The sequence below is a fragment of the Sabethes cyaneus genome, chromosome 1 (assembly GCF_943734655.1).
Source record: "Sabethes cyaneus chromosome 1, idSabCyanKW18_F2, whole genome shotgun sequence".
Lineage (NCBI taxonomy): Eukaryota > Metazoa > Arthropoda > Insecta > Diptera > Culicidae > Sabethes > Sabethes cyaneus.
In genome coordinates, this window is record NC_071353.1 from 79,891,562 (window position 1) to 79,918,789 (window position 27,228).

The 27,228-nt window shown below is 37.6% G+C and overlaps 1 protein-coding gene across 2 annotated transcripts in view; it reads right to left on the reverse strand.

Moving 5' to 3' along the window:
- The window catches only part of LOC128735656 (uncharacterized), a 121,109-nt gene extending 96,275 nt beyond the window's left edge, over positions 1 to 24,834 (reverse strand). The window contains exons 1-3 of one of the 2 annotated variants that reach the window (XM_053830149.1): positions 24,706 to 24,834; positions 23,925 to 24,647; positions 21,842 to 22,012 (exon numbers count right to left, since the gene is read on the reverse strand). In XM_053830149.1, the coding sequence (XP_053686124.1) occupies positions 21,987 to 22,012; positions 23,925 to 24,647; positions 24,706 to 24,712 (756 nt within the window). In that variant the 5' untranslated portion in view covers positions 24,713 to 24,834 and the 3' untranslated portion in view covers positions 21,842 to 21,986. Of the gene's footprint in view, positions 1 to 21,841; positions 22,013 to 23,924; positions 24,648 to 24,705 lie in introns of those variants that run through there. The other variant, XM_053830143.1, reaches the window with a different exon arrangement.
- Positions 24,835 to 27,228: the final 2,394 nt, after the last annotated feature.

A 27,228-nucleotide genomic window follows, 5' to 3' on the forward strand; every position in this document is an offset into this window, starting at 1 on the left:
AGAAAAATACGTAGGTTAAGCACTGAAATATGGATCGGCTGATAACGCCATTCCCAGAAAATGTTAGAAATACATTCAATTTGAGATTCTGGTGTTGGTACGATGACGTACCAAAATAGTTTCCGAGTTTTCGGAAATTTAGTGAACTTTCCCCTTATATAGCGGAATTTAGAAAAATACGTAGGTTAAGCACTGAAATATGGATCGGCTGATAACGCCATTCCCAGAAAATGTTGGAAATACATCCAATTTGAGATTCTGGTGTTGGTACGATGACGCACCAAAATAGTTTTCGAGTTTTCGGAAATTTAGTGAACTTTCCCCTTATATAGCGGAATTTAGAAAAATACGTAGGTTAAGCACTGAAATATGGATCGGCTGATAACGCCATTCCCAGAAAATGTTAGAAATACATTCAATTTGAGATTCTGGTGTTGGTACGATGACGTACCAAAATAGTTTCCGAGTTTTCGGAAATTTAGTGAACTTTCCCCTTATATAGCGAAATTTAGAAAAATACGTAGGTTAAGCACTGAAATATGGATCGGCTGATAACGCCATTCCCAGAAAATGTTGGAAATACATCCAATTTGAGATTCTGGTGTTGGTACGATGACGCACCAAAATAGTTTTCGAGTTTTCGGAAATTTAGTGAACTTTCCCCTTATATAGCGGAATTTAGAAAAATACGTAGGTTAAGCACTGAAATATGGATCGGCTGATAACGCCATTCCCAGAAAATGTTGGAAATACATCCAATTTGAGATTCTGGTGTTGGTACGATGACGTACCAAAATAGTTTCCGAGTTTTCGGAAATTTAGTGAACTTTCCCCTTATATAGCGGAATTTAGAAAAATACGTAGGTTAAGCACTGAAATATGGATTGGCTGATAACGCCATTCCCAGAAAATGTTGGAAATACATCCAATTTGAGATTCTGGTGTTGGTACGATGACGTACCAAAATAGTTTCCGAGTTTTCGGAAATTTAGTGAACTTTCCCCTTATATAGCGAAATTTAGAAAAATACGTAGGTTAAGCACTGAAATATGGATCGGCTGATAACGCCATTCCCAGAAAATGTTAGAAATACATTCAATTTGAGATTCTGGTGTTGGTACGATGACGTACCAAAATAGTTTCCGAGTTTTCGGAAATTTAGTGAACTTTCCCCTTATATAGCGGAATTTAGAAAAATACGTAGGTTAAGCACTGAAATATGGATCGGCTGATAACGCCATTCCCAGAAAATGTTAGAAATACATTCAATTTGAGATTCTGGTGTTGGTACGATGACGTACCAAAATAGTTTCCGAGTTTTCGGAAATTTAGTGAACTTTCCCCTTATATAGCGAAATTTAGAAAAATACGTAGGTTAAGCACTGAAATATGGATCGGCTGATAACGCCATTCCCAGAAAATGTTAGAAATACATTCAATTTGAGATTCTGGTGTTGGTACGATGACGTACCAAAATAGTTTCCGAGTTTTCGGAAATTTAGTGAACTTTCCCCTTATATAGCGGAATTTAGAAAAATCGTAGTTTTTATGATCAAATATAGTTCAAGTGATGATTTTCTGTCATTCAATTGCTTGTTTTATCCGGTACATGTTTTCCGGGAAATCAGTGTCGCCTTTCAAAGTTTTTTTTTAATGTTATAAATTTTTCCCTGAATAACACCCAAATTATGCTGTATTTTAATATAACTTTTTTATTTTCACTTAAGTATTAGGTTTTATATGTGAAATCAGACTAGAATTTTCCCGTGAACTCAAATCTGTGGTTTAATTCAACATACAAAGTTTTTTGAAAAAGTTATCGAACTTTATATGAAAAATTTTTAAGTACGTCCTATTCAAAGTTCAGATTCTTTAGGTACGTCGTTGGTACATCAACTTTTTGCTATTGCGGACTTCGTAAAGTTAAGATTTCCCAAAATCGACCGTCTATTGGGCCGGTCCATGAAAATCATATAAATAACGAAGTACGTTAAAAATCCTCGGAGGTACGTTATGGTACGTCTTTGGTACATGCTAAAAAACATAATGACATTTGAATTCGTTTCGATGGCCCGGCTGGATGGATTGACATCTCTCTTTATACTCATTTGTATACAGCTAGCTTTTTTCTTTGGGTTCGAATACTTTACTCTTTCCTTGTATTACGTGTGTGTTATTTCCTCCCGAGCAGGAGCCAATACCTCATCCATACCTAATGAATATCAAACTCAGTTATCATATCTAAATTTGATATTCATTAGTAATCGTATTTTTATAAAAAATAACTCATAAATATCTCGATGAGATATGATACCTCAATATGCTATTAATAAGTTATTTTACATTTTTGTACTATACCAAATGAATTACTGAATCAGCTACATATGAAGTTACAAAGAATGACTTACAAATGCCTCATTGAGGTACAATACCTCAATTTGTTATTAATTAATTATTGTGCTGTTTTATGTTACACCAAATGAATAACTCACTAAGCAAGTTAAATTTTCTTTTTTGACGTAGGACTACGTCTCCCAGGAAGGTAGCTGGTACTGAGGATAAGGCCATTACAAATATTTTATAAAGTTTTTGTCTTTCCGGTGTTCGGCCACTGAAGGGGGGGCGAAAAAAAACAAAGTGATTTTTTTAATCGAGCAAAAAAAACATGGATTTTAAAAAATTTTATTTAAGGTTTAAACGTGAAAACCGAATCTATTCTTGCTTATAATATATACGTTATTATTTTCTTTGCAAAAATATACGAAAAAAGACAAAAACGAAGAAAAAATTTTTTGGACGATTTTCGGAAATTCCATTGTTTGAATTTTCTATTCCTGTTTCGTGCTAGAAGCGTTAATTCAACTCGGAGACTCATTTTTCGAGTTTTTCAGACTGTAGAGCCCACAGACAATTGATTTTATAAAAAGAAATTTGACTCATATCCTACAAATTACTTTTTTTGCCCCCCGATTTTTCAAGCCAATTTCCAAGGGGGGGGGGGGTAACAAAAACTTTAAATATGATTTGCAATGGCCTAATTACAAAAAATAAAAAAATGTGAGCGTCGGGTAAAATTAAAGATTTAGAACGCTAATAGCTCTGCCAATTATGAATGGATTTTGATGGTTTGAATACCAAACGATTCAGAATAGTTGTAATAATTATATGGTTTTCATTACAATTTTCATTTTCAATCACTAAATACAGTTAAAATTAACGAAACTTTTCGACTTCAAATTTTCCCATACATTTTTTTCGTGATTATGATTACCTTGCTTCACAAGCAGGGAAGACAGTTAACCACACCATCTGTTAGTGTGGTTTCCTTTTACAAACAACGCATTTGTTTATTTATATAACCATTTGTAGTGAATGCCGTTTTAAAAAATTAGTGTATCATATAGGCTAACAAATAGCAACTTTTTGACGTAGGACTACGTCTTTGTTTACTATATGGGACTGGGTAGCACTTTGTGAAAACGAAAATATAAGTGTAACGTTTGAATGAAGGATTTCTAGGGCATGTGCAGCACAATGTTTGTTCTATTCTATATTTTATAACAGTTTTAAATTTTGTAACATGTGAAAAATGAAACAAAATGCAGGCAACCGCAATCCAGTTTTAATGGCAGTTCTTTTTGATATTACCCCATAAACAATCCTTCCTGCTTTTCCCCCTATTTAGAGATGCGTGTTGATTTGTGTGGGACAAATGTCATATGTCATATGCTGGAGGAGGACTTGCGAGTGCTCGGAACTTTCGAACGACGAGTATTTAATGCGATCTTCGGTGGCGTACAGGAGAACGGAGTATGAAGGCGGAGGATGAACCATGAACTCGCATACCTCTATGGCGAACCCAGTATCCAAGATGTGGCTAAAGCTGGACGGATACGATGGGTAGGGCATGTTGCAAGGATACCGGACAAGTACCTTGCAAAGATGATGATTGCCTCAAATCCGGTAGGAACAAGACGACCAGGAACATAGCGAGCAAGATGTTTAGACCATGTGGAGCGAGATCTGGTGGAGAGTACTCGGTGTCCAAGCAATTGGAGAGCGGTAGCCTACAACCAAGTTGATTGGAGAAATGTTATTCAACAGTCTTTGTCTTAGGATGGCAAGCCACCTAACTAAGTAAGCACTATCCAGCACTCCACTGTTTGTCCAGCATTATCTGTCAGATTTACGCAACCGCTGCCACAACATACCAATTCGGCGCGTGCCTTTAATGAAACTGTCCGGACCAGGCAGGGCAGGATATTGGTGTCAAATTCTTTACATATGTGTATTACCGCGGATGGTATTTGGTCCATGACGTTTGTACACTGTCACGGACCAAACGGCTTATAATTGTTTTCGAGCCAGGGGACTCGAAACTCTATTCTTGTCTTCTGCAACCCACCTATTAGCATCTCGATATCGAGCTGCAGTCAGTGACAGCAAAAGGATGCCCCGGGTTCAAAATTTGACAGCGGTCCCAAATCACACTGCTGGCAGTCAAGTGAAACGCAGTGGTGAAATGCTATTTAATTTTCGCACACCCGAGATGTTGGCGACGAAAACATGGTTGCCTGCCGATGGGGTGACTGCAACTGATAAAAACTCAATTCCAAACATGCAGCGCAGTTGTGGTTTGTGTCGTTTTGATCCCGGTAATGCATTTACCTCCTTTTTAGCATAAATGAAACAAACTAAGTAACTTCTTGTAAGCTACATATACTGGCAGGAGTGTAAAATCGATCATAAAAAAGGTAGCAAGAGCAGCATTTGAAATCATGGTCACCTACCTGTCCGTTTCACAATTCCTTACCGAAAGATACCCCTGGTCCGGACGACAGGTGGAAGCCATACCAGGGGCCCTATTCTCACAGTTACCTCACCTCAATTCTCTCACGCGTCCTATTCTCACAGTCACCCTCACCTCACCTTACCGGCCCCATTTGATTTGTACAATCACCCAGGTGACTCTGAGAATCGCAAATTATGCTCTCACCCAAAAAATTTAGATGAGATGACTGTGAGAATAGGACCCCAGGTAATCTTCAGCAATGGATGTCTTTGGTTACATCCCTTTGTTCTGCTGGACCAGCGGATAGTGATGTGAATGTCATCTTTTAATGAGCGTTAAAGAAAATCCGTCATTACTACTATTTTGATAGCAAAGCAATAGTGCTGCCGTCGCGAAATTTAGAAATCTTTGCAATAATTTCGTACTTAACTGCATACGTATTATACTCACAGCAAGTTTTACAATAGGAAACAACCAAACAAATAACAAATTTTTTTAAATTACTTGTATCATTCTGAACCAAAACGATTATGAACCAATCAACTGTCAAAAGTTTGTGTTTTGCTTATTATTGGCTACATACACAATATCCCATCTGTTTGAAACTCCGCTTTACTCGTGTTTCAAATATCTGCAGAAATAGAACACTGTTGTATACCAGTTTCAAATTTTGTCCTATGCTAGGGCATGTACAACACTGTTTTATTATATATGAAAGTTTTAAAAAGAAACAACCCGGGTAGAAATGCATAACGAATATTAATGTAAAAACATTACGGTTACTATGAATTTTACTGTTTACAACACTTTATGCTGTAACTTCACTGTACCGCTCTTGGAAAAATTTTCATATAATTTATTCATATTAATGTAAAAACTTTACGATTACAATGAATTGTACTGTTTACAATACTTTATGCTGTAACTTCACTGTACCGTTCTTGGAAAAATTTTCATATAATTCGGCAACAATTCAAATTGTTTCGAAGCAAATGGCCACCGGAAATCATCTCTATCTAAGGTCCAATCCTTGGCAGGTTGAGTTATTTGTAGATATAAATTGTGTTTCTTCCTCCGTCTAGTGTAGAAACCATCGATCGAGAAGTTTAATCTAATTCGTTTTACTGACGGGACGACGACACTTTGCAGGCCCTTGCGACTTACTTGTTCGTCTGTCAACATATTAGCCGCGACTCTTAACGCGGGTGTTCGGGAAAAGGCTCCGTACCTATGGAATAGACCAACCTCGTTGTTTCTACGTCTTGACATCGAATGAGGTGTCAGGCATATAATTAAGTTTTTATAACGGTAGATTTTACAATTGACAAAGGGAACGATAGAAGACGGTAATGAAACAAAGAGTCGATAGGATCTAACAGATTGAGATAAGGCGTGAATGGGAAAGAGCGGAATTTGTTTATGTAGTTGTACTGACCTACACTAATACTAATACTCTAACACTTTCCTAATATGAGCGATGAATGCGGCTCGAAAATCATAATAGTTCGAAGCCTATCAAATTCATTGTCATCATATCTTTTCAAAAACATGAAATACCGTAATTAATCAGCCGGTTTTATTTTGTCCTAATAATCCGAAAGCCTACAATTTTCTTTTTCAGAACTCACCTTAAATTTCATTGTAACTTCGTTGTAAAACAGTGTAAAACTTATAGTGAATGTACCATAAATTTTACTGTTTTTGGTTTTTATTTGTATGGCAAAAAGCCGAAAAATTTAGTGTTACATCACTTAATCACCCCCTTATTCGCTGTAAAATTGGCGGTTTCCAATAAAATTTACTGTGAAAACAGCGATATTCATGGTAACTCCAGTGTAACTTTTACCACGATTTTCACTGTTGCAATGTGGTTTTTCGAAGTTTTTCAATGTTTGTAACAGTGAAATTTAATGTTTTTTCGCTATACATTTTTATTCGGGAAATTGAAAATATCGGCAACCCCAACAGAGCGTTTCAGTTCTATTTTTTCTAACAGTTGAGTTACAAAGTTTGAAACTGGTATACAACAGTGTTCTGTTTCTGCAGATAAATGAAACACGAGTAAAGCGGAGTTTCAAACAGATAGGATATTGTGTATGTGGCCAATAATAAGCAAAATACAAACTTTTGACAGTCGGTTGTTTCATAATCGTTTTCGTTCAGAATGATACAAGTAATTTAAACAAATTTGGGATGTGTTTCGGCCGACGGTTATTTGTTTGGTTGTTTCATATTGTAAAACCTGTTGTGAGTATAATACGTATGCAGGTTAGTACGAAATTATAGCAAATGTTTCTAAATTTCGCGGGGGCAGCACTATTGCTTTGCTATCAAAATAGTAGTAGTGACGGATTTTCTTTAACGTTCATTAAAAGATGACATTCACGACATTCTATTCGCTGATCCAGCAGAACAAAGGGATGAAACCAAAGACGTCCATTGCTGAAGATTACCTTGGACCCTATTCTCACAGTCATCTCACCTAATTTTTTTGGGTGAGAGCACAATTTGCGATTCTCAGTCACCTAGTTGACTCCACTCACCTGGGTGACTGTACAAATCAAATGGGGCCGGTAAGGTAAGGTGAGGGTGACTGTGAGAATAGGACGCGTGAGAGAAGTGAGGTGAGGCGAGGTAACTGTGATAATAGGGCCCCTGGTATGGCTTCCATCTGTTGTCCGGATCAGGGGGATCTTTCGGTAAAGAATTGTGAAACGGACAGGTAGGTGACCATGATTTCGCTGTCAAATTTTGAGTCCGGGGCATACTTTTGCTGTCACTGCAGCTCGATATAGATATGCCAATAGGGTGGTTGCAGTAGACAAGAATAGAGTTTCTAGTCCCCTGGCTCGAAAATAATTATAAGCCATTTGGTCCGTGACAGTGTACAAACGTCATGGACCAAACACCATCCGCGGTAATGCACATATGTAAAGAATTTGACACCAATAGATCCTGCTAGGTCCGGACAGAGTATCGTTAAAGGCACGCGCCGAATCGGTACGTTGTGGCAGCGGTTGCGTAAATCTGACAGATAATGCTGGACAGACAGTGGAATGCTGGATATTACTTACTTAGGTGGCTTGCCGTCCTAACACAAAGCCTGTTGAATAACATTTCTCCAATCAACTTGGTTGTGGGCTACCGGTCTCCAATTCCTTGGACACCGAGTACTCCTCACCAGATCTCGCTCGACATGGTCTAACCATCTTGCTCGCTATGTTGCTGGTCGTCTTGTTCCTACCGGATTTGAGGCAATCATCATCTTTGCAGGGTACTTATCCGGTATCCTTGCAACATGCCCTACCCATCGTATCCGTCCAGCTTTAGCCACCTCTTGGATACTGGGTTCGCCATAGAGCTATGCAAATTCATGGTTCATCCTCCGCCTTCATACTCCGTTCTCCTGTACGCCACCGAAGATCGCATTAAGCACTCGTCGTTCGAAAGCTCCGAGCACTCGCAAGTCCTCCTCCAGCATTGTCTATGCTTCATCCCCGTAGAGAACAACCAGTCTAACAAGCGCAAAAGCGTCTTGTACAGGGAGCACTTTGGGATGCTGGATAGTGATTATTCTAAGCACAAATTGATCCCTTGTACACTCACCCAAGTGTCTATATGGAGTGTTTGTTAAAATTTTCGCGACAGACAATACTGTTTTGCAATCTTTTTTCAAATCCCTTTTCCGCCTCACAAATAGAACAAAGTTAGGCAGGTGGCAGCACCGTTTCACACACCTAGCGAGTGACATATGACATTTGTTCCACACAAATGAAGATAGAATTAACACAGGGTGTCGATTATCCGGTGAAAATAAAATTCCCTGACTTTTCCAGGTTTTTCCAGGTGTATTTCGAAAAAATCCAGTTGCAAAATATCTCGCTAATTTCTCTTTTCAAAGTGTTTATTAGACTAAATTGGTTGTTAACTCTTTAATTACTATTTCTTAATGAATTCATTTGTCTTTATCAATTCAAATGCATCTTTTTTGCGACGATGAAGTGAGCAACGCAGCTTCGTTCTATTATTTGAATCCAGATCTTATATTTTTATTCGATCTACTTTTAATAACGTCGGGTTTATGATTCTATGGACTCTGTGCTCCCCTGGGTGCTTCCAGTCGAGTATCAAACATATGACTGATGTGGCCACTGAGTCCATTTGTTGGACTAAATCAAGATTTTGATGCTGAAATGGTCTATCCTCCGAAAACGAATTAATCGTAGGTTTTCACTAGTGATCGACATCAGAATAAAAATTAAAGTCCGGGTTCCGGCACAAATGGGTTAAATGCCGTAGCTTATTTTCAAAGGCTGATTTTGGTTCAGTTTGATTCGTTCTCGTTTCGGTTACAGTCTGATTTCGGTCCGGAAGTCTGGAATTATCTAGATGCAAAATTTCTTTGTATTAAAAGTTGGACTTTTCTAAATGTCATCTCCCATGACCCAATGAATAGTTGTTCTCGAAGCGTAGAATAGTGTTGTAAGAATCTTGCTACATTGGCCGTAGAGAAAACAGAAAAAGTAATGTCTCAACAATAGTGATGCACAGATTAAAAATATGTCAACATCCACTAGCCTAGCATGGACTTTTATGTCACTTTCCATGCAAAATAAACTAATTAAGCACAAAAGTTGTCCCAAAAACTTTTGTGCTAAATATCCGATCAATATCGAAGAATCCAATAAATATTGAAATATTGATAATGATCAATTAGGTGGTGAGCGGTGAGCCCTTACGAAAATCGATCAAATCGGTCCAACCGTTGATGAGAAGCGTGGTCTGGTAAAGAGCGGGTCAGTCGCACATTCATGAAATTCGAAACTCGATTTCGAAACTCTGTGAAATTTGTACGCAACAGATTGGTTGCACGTGAGTCAAACTCAAAATAACGTGCCATCTTTCATTTCATTTGTGCATTTGTGATGGCAATGAATAACAATGTGCCAGCTACTTGAAATAAATGCTATCCTTGCCAAGCCATAGCTTTTTCGGTATATTTTCTTCACCTGTTAAAAATCCCTGACTTCAAATGAAATTCCCTGACATTCCCTGACTTATCCAGGTTGCAACGAATTTCCCTGATATTTCCAGGTTTTCCCTGATTTTCCAGGTAATCGACACCATGTAACAAAAGGGCGAATGTCACAAGCGTAAACAAATCGAGTGAGGGTTGATTTTCCTATGCTGGTCCAGCAAAAAATAACTCTCACCCGCTTTGTTTACGTTTGCGACATTCGCCCTTTTGTTAATTCTATCTAGAAATCAACACGCATCTCTAAATAGGGGGAAAAGCAGGAAGGATTGTTTATGGGATAATATCAATTAGAACTGCCATTAAAACTGGATTGCGGTTGTCTGCATTTTGTTTCATTTTTCACATGTTACAAAATTTAAAACTGTTATAAAATATAGAATAGAACAAACATTGTGCTGCACATGCCCCTACTAAACCACTGAACGCAACAGAACAATTTATATGTCGTTGGATAGATAAAATGACCAGCAATTTAATGAAGGGAGATAGAGAGCAATTTTATGAAGAACGCAAGTGGGCGGGCTCCCATTCAAATAACACACAAATTTCCACAAAATTCGAGAACTAATCAAGCAAATGGAACCAAATTTAACATGTGGGAGTTTCAGGAGGTAAGAACTCCCCTCTTTAGGAGGGGGGCTCCCATACAAATAATACACGTATTTCCACATAACTCGAAAACTAATCAAGCAAATGGAACCAAATTTGGTAGATGGGGTTTTTGGAGACATGAATTTATTTTATGATGGTTTGAGACCCCTCACCCCTGTGCCTCCTACCAAGGATGTATGTATGTATAAGGACTCTCATACAAATAAAATAGAAATTTTTACATATTTTTTGCTATGTAACAAGTGGTAAGCTGTGAAAGTAAACTAGTGAAACCTTTTCGGAGCAAAAGACGGTGAATCGAATCGTGCCTGTTGCCATTCATGTCAGAAGAGAAGGACATTCGAATGGCTCATCATATTTGCGATGAACGTGCTTTGGCTTTAATGTTATTTGTAACCAATGACCCTTTTAAAGGCCACAAGCGAGAGTAAGTAAGATTATTGAAACATGTCAGGCTACGCATAATCATATTTAACACAATAATCTGTAGGCTGGTCATTTATTACTATTTCAACCTTAATGTGCAAATGCAAGTGAAATCTCAATTTCAGTTTTAAGTTTTCTCCCACATCTAATTTCATGTTCCAGCTTCCAGTCTGGATTGGTCCAAATGAAAGTCTGATATGTTCAATTTCAAATCCAATTTTAAGGAATATTTCAAGTTTAGTTTTTAAGCAATAACAGTAAATTAGGTTCAACTAAAGTCCAATTTTCAGTTCCATCCAATTTGATCCCAACGTCACATCCAATTGAAGTATAATTTCAAGCTCAATTCTAAGTTCACTTTCCTTTTCAAGTCTGATTTGAGTATAATATGAAGTCCAATTCACTATCTTTTGATGACAAAAATTTTACGATAGCGTTAAGTTTTCTTCCTGAGTTATGGCCATCGTGGTTATCGTAAGATTATGAATCTACGGATAAGAAAAACGTAATTTTTAAGAATTAGAACATAGATTTTCCGACATTTCTTTGAAATTTTCTACCACCGAGAAAGATTTTGTAGAATTTTTTTTCCAGGAAGCATTTTTTGTGGATAACTAAGAAATATAACTAATATTTTCATAAAACAGGATTTTCTCAGCGATGCTTAGTTCCTGAGAAATGATTATTTGAGATAAATAAATGTTTATAAAAATTACCTTTTCCGGCTTTAGAATAACAAAAACACTATCATAAAGTTTTTTCACTAAAAAATAATGAATTTGAAAATAAGAAAACAATATTTTAAAAAAAAATCTTTGAATTAGAACATGGTTTTCTCGACTTTTCTTTACCACTGCCGTGGAAAATTTTGTGAAAACTGGTATTTTTCCTAGATTGCTAAGAAAATTTTCTTGTATCTTTACAAAAAATCTTTGTTCTACGATGCTTGATTCAAGAGTTATGAATTTTTCAAATAAGCGATGTCCGAGAAAATCTGAAAATTTCCCTTAGAGCTTTCAAGGAAAACTGGAGATCTCGATTTTTTCAATACTATTTTTTTAATTAGCCCATAAACTGCCAAATGTCATACAATTCTGAGGCACTGCACCAAACCGAAGATTTGTGCGAAAATAATTGGTGCCGTGGCGTGAGCAGAGATCTGTTCACTTTACTTTCGGGACGTTAGTTTAGTCGACGGGATTGTTGTATCATATCACACGGCGTTTTACTTTCGGCAACCAATCTTGCGGTTTGGCAAGTGTTGAAGTCGCTTATGCGATTTATTTTTACGCAATTCGTAATTTACGTGAATTTAATGCTTAGCAGCGCACTAGAGCGAGGAAAAAGACTAAGCAAAATATTCAATGAGAGTGCGGATTTATTAGATGGTTTTGAAAACTCAACTGTAGTGACGTCGTATCAGGTACGGGTTTCACACACAATGGTGTATTCAGAAAACAATGTTAGCGTTATTTAAGAAGCATGTAAGATCAGGGTGTCGATTTCCTGGAAAAACCTGGAAAATCAGGGAATATCAGGGAATTCATTTTTGGATCAGGGAAATCAGGGAATATCAGGGAATTACGAAATTCAATCAGGGAAATTTTGTTTACCCGGCAATATTGTTGATCAAATTTGGAATCAAATCAATTTTCGTGTAAAATATACGCAGATTAATCGGTTGAATTAAAACATGTTATATGTCTAGTGGCGATTCGATTATCTTTCAGTTTGCCGTAAATTTTTTATTTGTTTTGCGCCGTACAATTGTCAGACTTCACTCGCTGTAGTGCTCGAAATCGGCAATGGTAGGCCTCACGCACTTCACGGTGCAGACTCGCACACATTTTCTAACAATATATCTAGCTAAAGTTTTGCCGTACCTCGAAGCCAGCAAAACGCACATTTTTGTACCAAAAATCTTTGGGGAATTATCACTTAACCCCATACTTTTTGATTTTGCAGCAAAGATAACAAGCTGAAACTTCCAGGAAAGTTTTGTTTTAGTTTAACTGAAAACCCGCAGACATGTGTCCACCTTCCAGCGGCAAAGTTACTAGTTTGAGCTGACTTAAAATTAGCAAGATTTGTTATGTTTACATGGCTGTAATTTTGCTGTATGTAACATCTAAGCTTTGTGCAAAAACAGGGGTGATATTGCGATTCTCGTTTCGAGTGATTTTGGTTCGAGACGCCCATTTGTTTAACGGGGTTGAAACGAACCAAAATCACTCGAAACGAGATGCGCAATGTCACCCCAGGTCGATTAGATTATTTCTCAATCTTTGTTTCTTTGTATTCAAGTTGATACCTCAAACTGTCCCTAGACTCGATAGAAAAGTGCGTTTTCGAAACGCTGCACAATAGTCGGAAAATTGCGATTTTTGGCCAAAATTATTTTTTAATTTCAAATTGATTCTAGATTATATTTGTTACAAAAGAAATGATTTAAACTTATAAGAACTCATATTTAGGGTGAATTGGGGAAAAATGATCAAATGTTTTCGATATAAATATTTGCTTGACAAAAATTTTTTTTTCTCGCGGGGATTCTCCCATTCTCTCATTGAAGTATGTAAGCATATTTCAAAATGCGATTTGTCTCGTTCGCACAAACAATAGGCCGTATGAATAAAAGAGTTAGAGCATACTCTCCCATAAGATTTACACGGGAAAAGCAAAGCAAACTGTTTTATTCGTACGGCCTAATGTTCGATGCTAGCGCTGCTTCGACGCACTATGGATCCTCTCCGTACAAAAGCTGGACAAAAATAAACAAGTTGTCCGAAGATACTAAAAATGCCACTTGGTTGGAATTTTGTGTACCTAAATCTGATTTTTGCATTTAAAATGTTCTAAAATTAACGTCTAGGGCATGTGCAGCACAATGTTTGTTCTATTCTATATTTTATAACAGTTTTAAATTTTGTAACATGTGAAAAATGAAACAAAATGCAGGCAACCGCAATCCAGTTTTAATGGCAGTTCTAATTGATATTATCCCATAAACAATCCTTCCTGCTTTTCCCCCTATTTAGAGATGCGTGTTGATTTGTGTGGAACAAATGTCATATGTCACTCGTTAGGTGTGTGAAACGGTGCTGCCACCTGCCTAACTTTATTCTATTTGTGAGGCGGAAAAGGGATTTGAAAAAAGATTGAAAAACAGTATTGTCTGTCGCGAAAATTTTAACAAACACTCCATATAGACACTTGGGTGAGTGTACAAGGGATCAATTTGTGCTTAGAATAATCACTATCCAGCATCCCAAAGTGCTCCCTGTACAATACGCTTATGCGCTTGTTAGACTGGTTGTTCTCTACGGGGATGAAGCATGGACAATGCTGGAGGAGGACTTGCGAGTGCTCGGAGCTTTCGAACGACGAGTGCTTCACGGAGCGAAAAAGCTCCAGTTTGTTTCAAACAAAATGATTGTTGCTTTAAGCCTCAATAAAATATTTTTATAACAACCTGAAAATATTGTTGTTTCAAAACGAGATTCTGTTTGAATCAAGAAAATAGCAGTTTTGAATTAAAAGTAAAGTATTTTCAAATTTGAAGTTAAGATTGATATAACAATAAATATTTTCATTTCAATCATTTATTTCAGTTTGAATCAAAACGAAATTTTTGTTTGTGCGTAAAACAACCATAAATATGGTTGAAACGACATTTTTATTCTCCGTGTTAATGCGATCTTCGGCGGCGTACAGGAGAACGGTGTATGAAGGCGGAGGATGAACCATGAATTTGCATAGCTCTATGGCGAACCCAGTATCCAAGAGGTGGCTAAAGCTGGACGGATACGATGGGTAGGGCATGTTGCAAGGATACCGGATAAGTACCCTGCAAAGATGATGATTGCCTCAAATCCGGTAGGAACAAGACGACCAGCAACATAGCGAGCAAGATGGTTAGACCATGTCGAGCGAGATCTGGTGAGGAGTACTCGGTGTCCAAGGAATTGGAGACCGGTAGCCCACAACCAAGTTGATTGGAGAAATGTTATTCAACAGGCTTTGTGTTAGGACGGCAAGCATTGGCGTAGCTAGAGGGGGTGCCTGGGGTACCAGGCCCCCTCCAGAAATTTTCCCCATTGTAATTGAAAAACCGGAAAAACATTCAGTGTATATATTCCCACCGCGTTGATGTTTTCCTTTTCTGCTAGGTATCGCAAGCGCGTAGTTGTTGTCATCGTTAGTAGCCGTCAGTAACCTGGTAGCCACCCCGGCTCATGCTGTTATAAACAGCCGTCTCCATTCAACTCGATCTTGGGCCACTCGTCGCCAATTTTCCAGTCTCAGAAGTCTCAAATCACTTTCGACTTGGTCGTGCCATCTTCGCACGTTAAGCCTCCCTGTTCCTGGTGCTGATGTAGCTGTTGAAAAGAGCTGTTTCTGTCACACTGCCGTCCGGTATCTTTACGAAATGTCCGGCCCACGATAGCCTACTGACTTTCGCCAGATGACAATGAGAATCTCTCCAAACAGTTTCTGTAGCTCGTGATTCATTCGTCTCTGCCACTCTCCGCTTTCAGTTTGTTCTCCGCCAAATATTGTCCGGTGTGCCACCCGCTTCCGGCAAGCGACGCTGTGAACAGTTACCGTCCGTGTGAGGCACGTGTTTGATTTATCGAGCCTCTTTCTTTCATGTATTTGGGCTTCGACGCACTTATGTTTAACCCAATCCTCCTAGACTTCGCTATCGTCGGACCACCCCCTCAAGAGCGAAGTTGAATAGTATGTAAAAAGGATTCGACAGTGTTCCCGAGTTACACACGAAATACATCTCTCGATCCAATGTAGCTCTGATCATTTGCCCCAGTTTATCCGGAAAACCGTGCTCTTGCATTATCTGTCATAGCTAGCCTCGATCGAGTGCATCGTATCTGCTTTGAAATTAATAAAGATGTGGTGCATGGGCACGTTGTACTCCCGATATTTCTGCAAGATCTGTCAGATGATAAACATCTGGTCCGTAATTGCGCGGGCTCTCCTGAAGCCCGTCTGGTATTTCCCTACAAAACCCTGTGCTATCGCTGACACAGGGTGTCGATTATCCGGTGAAAATAAAATTCCCTGACTTTTCCAGGTTTTTCCAGGTGTATTTCGAAAAAATCCAGTTGCAAAATATCTCGCTAATTTCTCTTTTCAAAGTGTTTATTAGACTAAATTGGTTGTTAACTCTTTAATTACTATTTCTTAATGAATTCATTTGTCTTTATCAATTCAAATGCATCTTTTTTGCGACGATGAAGTGAGCAACGCAGCTTCGTTCTATTATTTGAATCCAGATCTTATATTTTTATTCGATCTACTTTTAATAACGTCGGGTTTATGATTCTATGGACTCTGTGCTCCCCTGGGTGCTTCCAGTCGAGTATCAAACATATGACTGATGTGGCCACTGAGTCCATTTGTTGGACTAAATCAAGATTTTGATGCTGAAATGGTCTATCCTCCGAAAACGAATTAATCGTAGGTTTTCACTAGTGATCGACATCAGAATAAAAATTAAAGTCCGGGTTCCGGCACAAATGGGTTAAATGCCGTAGCTTATTTTCAAAGGCTGATTTTGGTTCAGTTTGATTCGTTCTCGTTTCGGTTACAGTCTGATTTCGGTCCGGAAGTCTGGAATTATCTAGATGCAAAATTTCTTTGTATTAAAAGTTGGACTTTTCTAAATGTCATCTCCCATGACCCAATGAATAGTTGTTCTCGAAGCGTAGAATAGTGTTGTAAGAATCTTGCTACATTGGCCGTAGAGAAAACAGAAAAAGTAATGTCTCAACAATAGTGATGCACAGATTAAAAATATGTCAACATCCACTAGCCTAGCATGGACTTTTATGTCACTTTCCATGCAAAATAAACTAATTAAGCACAAAAGTTGTCCCAAAAACTTTTGTGCTAAATATCCGATCAATATCGAAGAATCCAATAAATATTGAAATATTGATAATGATCAATTAGGTGGTGAGCGGTACGCCCTTACGAAAATCGATCAAATCGGTCCAACCGTTGATGAGAAGCGTGGTCTGGTAAAGAGCGGGTCAGTCGCACATTCATGAAATTCGAAACTCGATTTCGAAACTCTGTGAAATTTGTACGGAACAGATTGGTTGCACGTGAGTCAAACTCAAAATAACGTGCCATTTTTCATTTCATTTGTGCATTTGTGATGGCAATGAATAACAATGTGCCAGCTACTTGAAATAAATGCTATCCTTGCCAAGCCATAGCTTTTTCGGTATATTTTCTTCACCTGTTAAAAATCCCTGACTTCAAATGAAATTCCCTGACATTCCCTGACTTATCCAGGTTGAAACGAATTTCCCTGACATTTCCAGGTTTTCCCTGATTTTCCAGGTAATCGACACCCTGCTGACAGCCGGCGTAACTGGATCATAATGAAATTTTTTTCGGAAGGCACCCCCTAGGCCCCCTCCAGGGAAATAACCTAGCTACGCCAATGACGGCAAGCCACCTAAGTAAGTAATATCCAGCATTCCACTGTCTGTCCAGCATTATCTGTCAGATTTACGCAACCGCTGCCACAACGTACCTATTCGGCGCGTGCCTTTAACGATACTCTGTCCGGACCTAGCAGGATCTATTGGTGTCAAATTCTTTACATATGTGCCAAGGGGTCGGTCACTCGGCACAGCCGTTTTTATGTTAGGCGACTTGAAACGAGCCGAACTGTGCCGGTGCTGTACTGAAAGTGCCGAACTGCAAGATTTGTTAAATTCGTTAAAATCTGATAGATCTGACAACCGTGCGAGATGATTTTAACAACTGGCAGTGCTCCCATTTCATATGTAAAATTGAACCGGAGGTGTGTAAAGCCCTATAAATGTTATTTTAATAAGGCTTTAGAGGAGTGCCGCTTGATATCTCTGCAGTGCCGGGGCACTATGTGCTGAGTGTCCGACCCCTTGATATGTGCATTACCGCGGATGGTGTTTGGTCCATGACATTTGTACACTGTCACGGACCAAATGGCTTATAATTATTTTCGAGCCAGGGGACTAGAAACTCTATTCTTGTCTACTGCAACCACCCTATTGGCATATCTATATCGAGCTGCAGTGACAGCAAAAGTATGCCCCGGACTCAAAATTTGACAGCGGGTCCAAATCACTGCTGGCAGTCAAGTGAAACGTAGTGGTGAAATGCTATTTAATTTTCGCACACACGAGATGTTGGCGACGAAAACATGGTTGCCTACCGATGGGGTGACTGCAACTAATAAAAACTCAATTCCAAACATGCAGCGCAGTTGTGGTCCTTTTTAGCATAAATGAAACAAATTAAGTAAATTTTTATAAGCTACATATACTGGCAGGAACGTAAAATCGATCATTAAAAAGGTAGCAAGAGCAGCATTTGAAATCATGATTTGTACCTGTCCGTTTCACAATTCTTTACCGAAAGATCCCCCTGATCCGGACAACAGATGGAAGCCATACCAGGGGCCCTATTATCACAGTTACATCGCCTCACCTCACTTCTCTCACGCGTCCTATTCTCATAGTCACCCTCACCTCACCTTACCGGCCCCATTTGATTTGTACAGTCACCCAGGTGAGTGGAGTCAACTAGGTGACTGAGAATCGCAAATTGTGCTCTCACCCAAAAAAATTAGGTGAGATGACTGTGAGAATAGGGTCCAAGGTAATCTTCAGCAATGGACGTCTTTGGTTTCATCCCTTTGTTCTGCTGGATCAGCGAATAGAATGTCGTGAATGTCATCTTTTAATGAACGTTAAAGAAAATCCGTCACTACTACTATTTTGATAGCAAAGCAATAGTGCTGCCCCCGCGAAATTTAGAAACATTTGCTATAATTTCGTACTAACCTGCATACGTATTATACTCACAACAGGTTTTACAATATGAAACAACCAAACAAATAACCGTCGGCCGAAACACATCCCAAATTTGTTTAAATTACTTGTATCATTCTGAACGAAAACGATTATGAAACAACCGACTGTCAAAAGTTTGTATTTTGCTTATTATTGGCCACATACACAATATCCTATCTGTTTGAAACTCCGCTTTACTCGTGTTTCATATATCTGCAGAAACAGAACACTGTTGTATACCAGTTTCAAATTTTGTAACTCAACTGTTAGAAAAAATAGAACTGAAACGCTCTGTTGGGGTTGCCGATATTTTAAATTTGTTTCATTTTAAAACTTTCATATATAATAAAACAGTGTTGTACATGGACCAGAAAAACCCCACCAACTCATTCATTCTATTGGTCTCAGTCACGCGAACACATTTCCAGTTACTTTCTAAACATTTTGCATGATTCATGGAAAATTGTATAATCAAAGAAAATTCGGTAATAGGAAAAAAACCCTCACTCGGTTTGTTTACACTTTGCAGATTGGCCCTTTTGAAAAGTTGGTGCCGAATTGTTGCATTTTTTCACTAATTCTTTTAAATCGAAACTTGCAACAACTTAATAGGCAATTATGTCACACAAATAAATAAATAAATAAATGGTAAATAGTAAAATATTAACTAATTTCTTAACTAGTTAATTAGCAACTGTAACCTAAACACCCTTTCCAAAGAAAGCAACTTGTTATAGTTATTACTAAGATACTAGCGCCGCCCATTGAGTAGATTCTTAATTATTTTCCATACCATCTTGAAGGTAAGAGTAATTTTATAATTTGAGTCATAATAATCCTTTTGTTATAATTTCACTGATTTTTCACTTTCACTGATTTTTCACTGATTTTCACTGATGATTAATGATGATGATTTTCACTGATGATTAATGATGATGATTTTAAAAAAATTCTCCACCCGGTTAATCGAGTCTAAAATCCGGATAATCTTGTACGACGTGGTAGGTGAGGTAGCCTCTCAGTTGGCCTCGAGATACGATGCTGATCTAACAAGCTAGTCGTCGTATATTCGAATCTCGACTGGGAGGCGCTGTTACAGTCAATAGTCGCAGCAAATTGCCCTGCAATTGTCCTGTACTCTAACAGCTGGCTGCGAAGTTTGTCGTAAAAAAACAGAAGATCAAGTTTCCATAACGGAATGAAAATCAGGAAAATATTGAGATAGAGATGAGACGATAAAGTGAAGAAGAAAGATAGCTACACTGTTACACTTAGATTTGTGTAAGAATACATCTTATGTTATGTTGATCATGTATAAAAATTAGACAATAAAAAAAAAGTTGGCTCCTTAAAGCTACCGCATACGAGCCTCAACAAATAAATGACATGATAAAAAAAAAAGTTTCCAAACGATTTTATATCTAAATTGTCTAAACGATTTATATCTAAAAAAACTATTTTCAACATATAGAGGGTAAACTTGAAGCGGAACAGTACATTTCACTACTGTGAGTAATTTCATATTCGTTTGAATGAAAAATTATCTCATACACTTTTGTTTGAATTGCAGTTCAAATTTACCCTGTACTATATTGAAAATAATGTTAAAATATAAAATAATATTGAATGAATTGAAAATGGGTCGTTCCACGTCAAGTGACCAAGAAAAAGTTAAACTTGTAATGGACCTTCCTGGATTTTTACCGAATTCGGTCAGAATTCCAAAGGGGCTGATGCCCCTTTTTATAAGCAAAAGCCGTCCCAAGTACCAATGTTAGTTTTATTGCACTCTTATTGCGGGATTTAAGACCAAAATTGGTCTTATAAACCATCATAAGAGTGTTATAAAACCCAAATTGATACTTGGGCTATTTTCGTCAAATCCATTCATTTTCTTTTGCTTATATCTCCGAAATCATTAAGTCTAGAAAGGCACTATTCCCACATTTTCAAAAAAAATTGCCCAATGAATTTGAAAAAATAGTATTTTTTTAGTATCAATGCTGCCAAATAGTTTTTGATTCGATTTAAAAACTAAATTTCTATTTTTCTCTCAATGAATATAATTTGATCTCAAAAATTCCAACTCCATCGTGTTTCCCAGATTTTTTATATAAAAATAAAAAAAAATGACAGTGTTGCCAAATTCCAAAATTTAAACTAAAAAGCTGCCAACACTGCTCAGGAAAATGTTACTACTCACTGTATACATGCTTTCACAACAAGGCATAGAGACTCACTGCTTCATGAAAAAAATATTTTGCTCTTGGTTTTACATAAGAAATTAGAGGCCGCTTGCTTCAAAACGTTGTCTCTGGATCGGCGAGGAAAAAAACGTAAAAAAAAATGTAATGTAAAAAAAATCTGTGGAATACGATGGAGTCGGAACTTTTGAGATTAAAATGTATTCATTGAGAGAAAAATAGAACTTTAGTTTTCAAATCGAATTAAAAAATATTTGGCAGCACTGGTGCTAAAAAATACTACTTTTTTCGAATCCCTTGGGCAATTTTCTTTGAAAATGTGAAAATAGTATCTTTCTAGACTTAATATTTCCGGAGATATAAGCAAAAGAAAACTAACGGATTTGACGAAAACAAGGCTTTTGCTGATTAGTGGGGGGGGGGGTCTCCCATAGAGGGAGGGGGAGTTCACTCGGCACCAAAAAACAAACAATAGTCGACTTACGCTTATTAACTACTCTCACTTAATGCCCAAATTATGGGAGTTTTAGCTCAATCTCTGTCACAAGTAAGTCCCATGCACATAGACCACTATAATGCGGAACAGAATGGTCATTCTGTTCCGGATCAAAAATTCATCATGAGAAAAAGCATGTTGTAAACCTACTAATTTGTAATTTTTAGTGTTTATATAGTACATCTATCGACAAAGTTGCGATTTATGCAAAAATCTCATTTTTGACAAAAATGGTCAATAGACCACTATAATTGGGTATTTTAATTTTCCCAAAAAAGTTGCTTTTTTTAACTCATTTGATAGCCCGTCGTTTTCTGAATCTAACAGTTCTTTTTTTATTTTAATTAAGTGAATATTTGATGAAAAAATTAATAAAAATCAAAAATAGAATGATTTGCTGTTTGACAGATATCCACCAAGCCGATTGATTGAAATGATGTCAGAAGTTCTCTTCCTCTCTTCTATCTTTCTAATAGAGCTCTTCATTTTGACCGAGCTTTTGACAGCTCCCATATGAAACCTGTATCGGCTGATGACCATAGTTTATCTATCCACTGTGTTGTCTAAGGCGAGCTGAGAAGAAAAATGGTTTACTTATAAGCTATCGTCTTATCCAAAAAAAAATTTTTAAATGAAAAAAATGCTTTTTTTATTACTTTCACTCATCAAATTTAAAAAAGTCTTCATGTGACTTTACAGTGACATCATATATTATCATAATATGCGAGAATTTAAATACCGCTAAAATACCCAATTCGGAACGGCTCATATAGTGATCGCAATAAGAAGCAGAAAAAAAATTATGTTCATAATTCCGATCAATCACTTTCAGGGTGTCGATTACCTGGAAAATCAGGGAAAACCTGGAAATGTCAGGGAAATTCGTTGCAACCTGGATAAGTCAGGGAATGTCAGGGAATTTCATTTGAAGTCAGGGATTTTTAACAGGTGAAGAAAATATACCGAAAAAGCTATGGCTTGGCAAGGATAGCATTTATTTCAAGTAGCTGGCACATTGTTATTCATTGCCATCACAAATGCACAAATGAAATGAAAGATGGCACGTTATTTTGAGTTTGACTCACGTGCAACCAATCACAGAGTTTCGAAATCGAGTTTCGAATTTCATGAATGTGCGACTGACCCGCTCTTTACCAGACCACGCTTCTCATCAACGGTTGGACCGATTTGATCGATTTTCGTAAGGGCTCACCGCTCACCACCTAATTGATCATTATCAATATTTCAATATTTATTGGATTCTTCGATATTGATCGGATATTTAGCACAAAAGTTTTTGGGACAACTTTTGTGCTTAATTAGTTTATTTTGCATGGAAAGTGACATAAAAGTCCATGCTAGGCTAGTGGATGTTGACATATTTTTAATCTGTGCATCACTATTGTTGAGACAATACTTTTTCTGTTTTCTCTACGGCCAATGTAGCAAGATTCTTACAACACTATTCTACGCTTCGAGAACAACTATTCATTGGGTCATGGGAGATGACATTTAGAAAAGTCCAACTTTTAATACAAAGAAATTTTGCATCTAGATAATTCCAGACTTCCGGACCGAAATCAGACTGTAACCGAAACGAGAACGAATCAAACTGAACCAAAATCAGCCTTTGAAAATAAGCTACGGCATTTAACCCATTTGTGCCGGAACCCGGACTTTAATTTTTATTCTGATGTCGATCACTAGTGAAAACCTACGATTAATTCGTTTTCGGAGGATAGACCATTTCAGCATCAAAATCTTGATTTAGTCCAACAAATGGACTCAGTGGCCACATCAGTCATATGTTTGATACTCGACTGGAAGCACCCAGGGGAGCACAGAGTCCATAGAATCATAAACCCGACGTTATTAAAAGTAGATCGAATAAAAATATAAGATCTGGATTCAAATAATAGAACGAAGCTGCGTTGCTCACTTCATCGTCGCAAAAAAGATGCATTTGAATTGATAAAGACAAATGAATTCATTAAGAAATAGTAATTAAAGAGTTAACAACCAATTTAGTCTAATAAACACTTTGAAAAGAGAAATTAGCGAGATATTTTGCAACTGGATTTTTTCGAAATACACCTGGAAAAACCTGGAAAAGTCAGGGAATTTTATTTTCACCGGATAATCGACACCCTGTTAATGCAATAAATTCCGCAAATTCAGAACTTTTTCAGCCAAATTTGATATAGAAAGGTTATATATGCTTGTATCTATTTGTTATAGAATACCGAAGAAGGTGATGTTTTCATGCTGCTATGAGCTTAGCAAATTTGATCGTGCGCTTAGCACTTCGGCTAAGAAAATACATTTTGATGGCGTTTTTTGCTACTGCCTGTCGAATTTAATTTATTTTGAAGTGCATGGTGCCCCAAAGGCAGTCATTTTTCAACAACTGACACATAAATGTACATTACTCTAAGCAGTCTATAGACTGTCTTATAAGATATATCGTGTGTCATAACATACTTACCTTTGGTTTCTATGTTATTTGGAATACAATGGTTTATCATTTTGGACGATCTCCAGGCATCTCCATATATCTTCGTAAGTATTTTCATCATGTTATAGTCAATGAATGCTTTTTTATTGTTTGATGAACCGCAATCTTGTGATATGATTTTTTGGTCTGGTACTGCATTTTCCAAATCAGATTCTGATGAACTACTATTTTTGATCAGCTTAATGTTGACGTTAATCCTCGCAGCAATTTCTACTTCATCACTTCGAATAGTTAGACACCGTTTCTCTCTGACAGGGCTGTTGCTTTTATTACGTAAACTAGAATTTGGAGCTTCTATCGATGAAAGGTCAGTCTGCGTATATGCAGACTGTATCAGATCCAAATGAATCGCTTGTTTTGGTAAAGAACTATAATTGGTTGAATCAAAAACTTGAGATCCGTGGTTATTCGTTTCACTGTTATTAACTAGTTTATTCGTTGGTTGCTGAACAGTTTCATGAGTTCCGTTTATTTGAGAATTATCTATGATTGACCAAGAAGTTTTTTCTATATTCTCTGTAATTGACTCATCAGGTTTAAAGCTATTATTTGAAGTGTTTATTATATGTTGAAACAATTCGTTTTGAGATCCGTTATACGTTCTTTCACTATTTGTTGCATCAGAATCAGTAACATAAAGAACTGCAGAGAATAAATCAGTCGAATTATTAGCATCATCTGAAACGTTATTTTCTGTAAAAATCAAACAATTAGACTTAGTCCTTAACGCATACTAAAAGCTTTGACTTACCAGCCATTGATTGGCTTTTGCGCAACTATAACAACTGCAAGGCAACTGAAAGGTTTGAGTACTTCAATGGAGCACTGTCTAGAAAATTAGTATGTGTTACAGTTACAGTCCTATAGGTTACGATTTGGGATCTTTCCCTAATCTCTCCGATCCTTCGGATATTCCGGTTCCGGATACGTTTGGAAATTTGACATAGCATTGGGCGATACTGTATCTGTATCGAAAAAATCGATACTTTTGAGCCGATACATCGATATTTTGGATCGATACTGAGCGTCCCGATACCGGCCAGTATCGATGCTAAAACGCCGATATTTGTATCGATACCTTTATAGTAAAAGCTAGAGAAACTAAAATACTTATCCTAATTAATAACCTTACTTATTCTAATGCGATGTCCGTTAAGATTTCACCTGTATAACAAACTCGGTCCATGGCTGTTCGCCTCCAATTTCTCGAATGTCCCACACTTTCCAGGACTTGCTCCATTAAATTGAGTCCATTTGGTCTAACCGTCGAGCACGCTGCGTACCTCTGCGCCTGGTACCAACCGAATTCGAGGCAAACATCATTTTTACGGGATTGTTTTCCGGCATTCTCACAACATGTCCCGCCCATTGTACCCTTCCAGCCTCAGCAACATTCTGAATACTGGGTTCGCTGAAAAGCTGCGCCAGCTTGTGATTCATGTTTTTCCTCCATACACCGTATACTCACATACACCACAAAAGATGATCCTAAGCACACAACGTCCAAAAGTGGCCATGGCCGCTGCAGCGCTTTCAAGGTGAGGTGCATTTATCTGCTGCAGTTGTTATCCGACGTCATCAACGACCCGAAGTATACAAACTCGTTCACCACCTCGAACTTTTAGAAATTAAAATAAGAGGTGAACCTAATTAAAAGTACGGGGGCTAATTTTTTTCGATAAATAAACTAATTCTGCAAAAATAGATGCTCTCCTAGTTCCAGTCTTAAATCAAATTTTAAGTAAAACTTTAATTTCAATTTGAAATCCAATTTCAAGTCGGATTTCTTGGGCGATGTAAAAAATCAAATTCAATTTCAAATCCTATTTCAAGTCCAATTCGAAGTTCCATTTTAAGTCCGATTTAACTCCAATTTCTGGAAAAGTTGTAAGTATAATTTCTAGTCAAATTTTACATCCAATTCAAGGTTAGTTTCAAGTAAAATTTTAAGTTCTCTATTGTGTCCTATTTCAAGTTCAATTTCATGTCTCATTATAAGTTCTATTTCATGTGTAATTGCAAGTCCAATTTATATATGTTTTCTAGTCTGAATTGGTCCAAACTGAAGTTTAACTTCGCGTCCAATTTTAAGTGTAATTTGAAGTCCAAATTCAAGTTCCACTTTTAGTTTAATTTTAAGTTCAATTTAAAGTCTTAAAGTCCAGTTCAAATTTAAGTTGAAATTGATTCAAACTGAAGTCCAATATCATTTGATCATCAATAACAATTTGAAGTTCTATTTTAAGTATAATCCCATGCTTAATTCTAAGTTAAATTTCAGTTCCCGTTTCAAGTTCAATATCAAGTTTAATTTCAGGTTCAATTTTAAGTAAAATTTCAAGTGCAATTCTAGCTCCGATTTTAAAATTAATTTCAAATGCGATCAATAAGACAACTCGCAAGTTGCTGAGAACTATGCGCACTTGCTGAGTGAAGCTTTGCTTTCCTCGATGGAGCTAGCTGTCTTGGCACTCGAAGATGGATGTGGTTGGATACGCTAGGCCGTCAACCGCGTTGTTAAGTGAAGAAACGCTGAGTGCATGGAGTGACTTTTGACGGAGATGAACTGGAAGGGGTTGATGAATTCATAAATTAGGGATCTCTGGCAACCGCCGTCAATAATATGAGTAAGCAGATTCAACGACGCATTCTAGTTATATCAGGTCTACTGTTCCCTTCGTAAGTGATTTCGATCAAGAAGCATAAACGCACGCAGTACGCAAAATATAAGTGCATTTGCCGTATTTGAACGCAAGGTGTTGGTAACTGGAAGCAGAGAGCGGCCCAGGCGTATAAACCCCGAGCTGCAGGCATTACTTTGAAAGATTCCCATCGTACACCTGCCGGCTGGCATGCTGCACGAATGCACCATCGGCACCAGGTTGAAACTGACTTGCGAGTTCTTGATATTGCACAATCCACAATTAAGGGTCATTGGGGCATTGTTGCCTGTTGGTAAAGTTATGATAAAGCAATAAATGTTTTTCTGGAACTTGACAGATTTCTTGGCGGCTTTTGCACTGGTTTTCGGTGCAATTTCCATGATAGTTAAGATTGGCTAACTTCTCAGTAGCTCGCTATAGCGTTCATACTAGAAAGCATTTGGCTCCACAACACGAACGAGCACGAGGCACCTCGGTTAAATTACAATTCTCCTCCAACCATCCCTCAATACAATCCGCATGTCGCACGGATCATTAATAACAGGGGCAGTTTGGTCATCGCTGATCTGAAGTCTCCAAAACACTTGTAGAGCAAAGTGTTTAATTTGGTT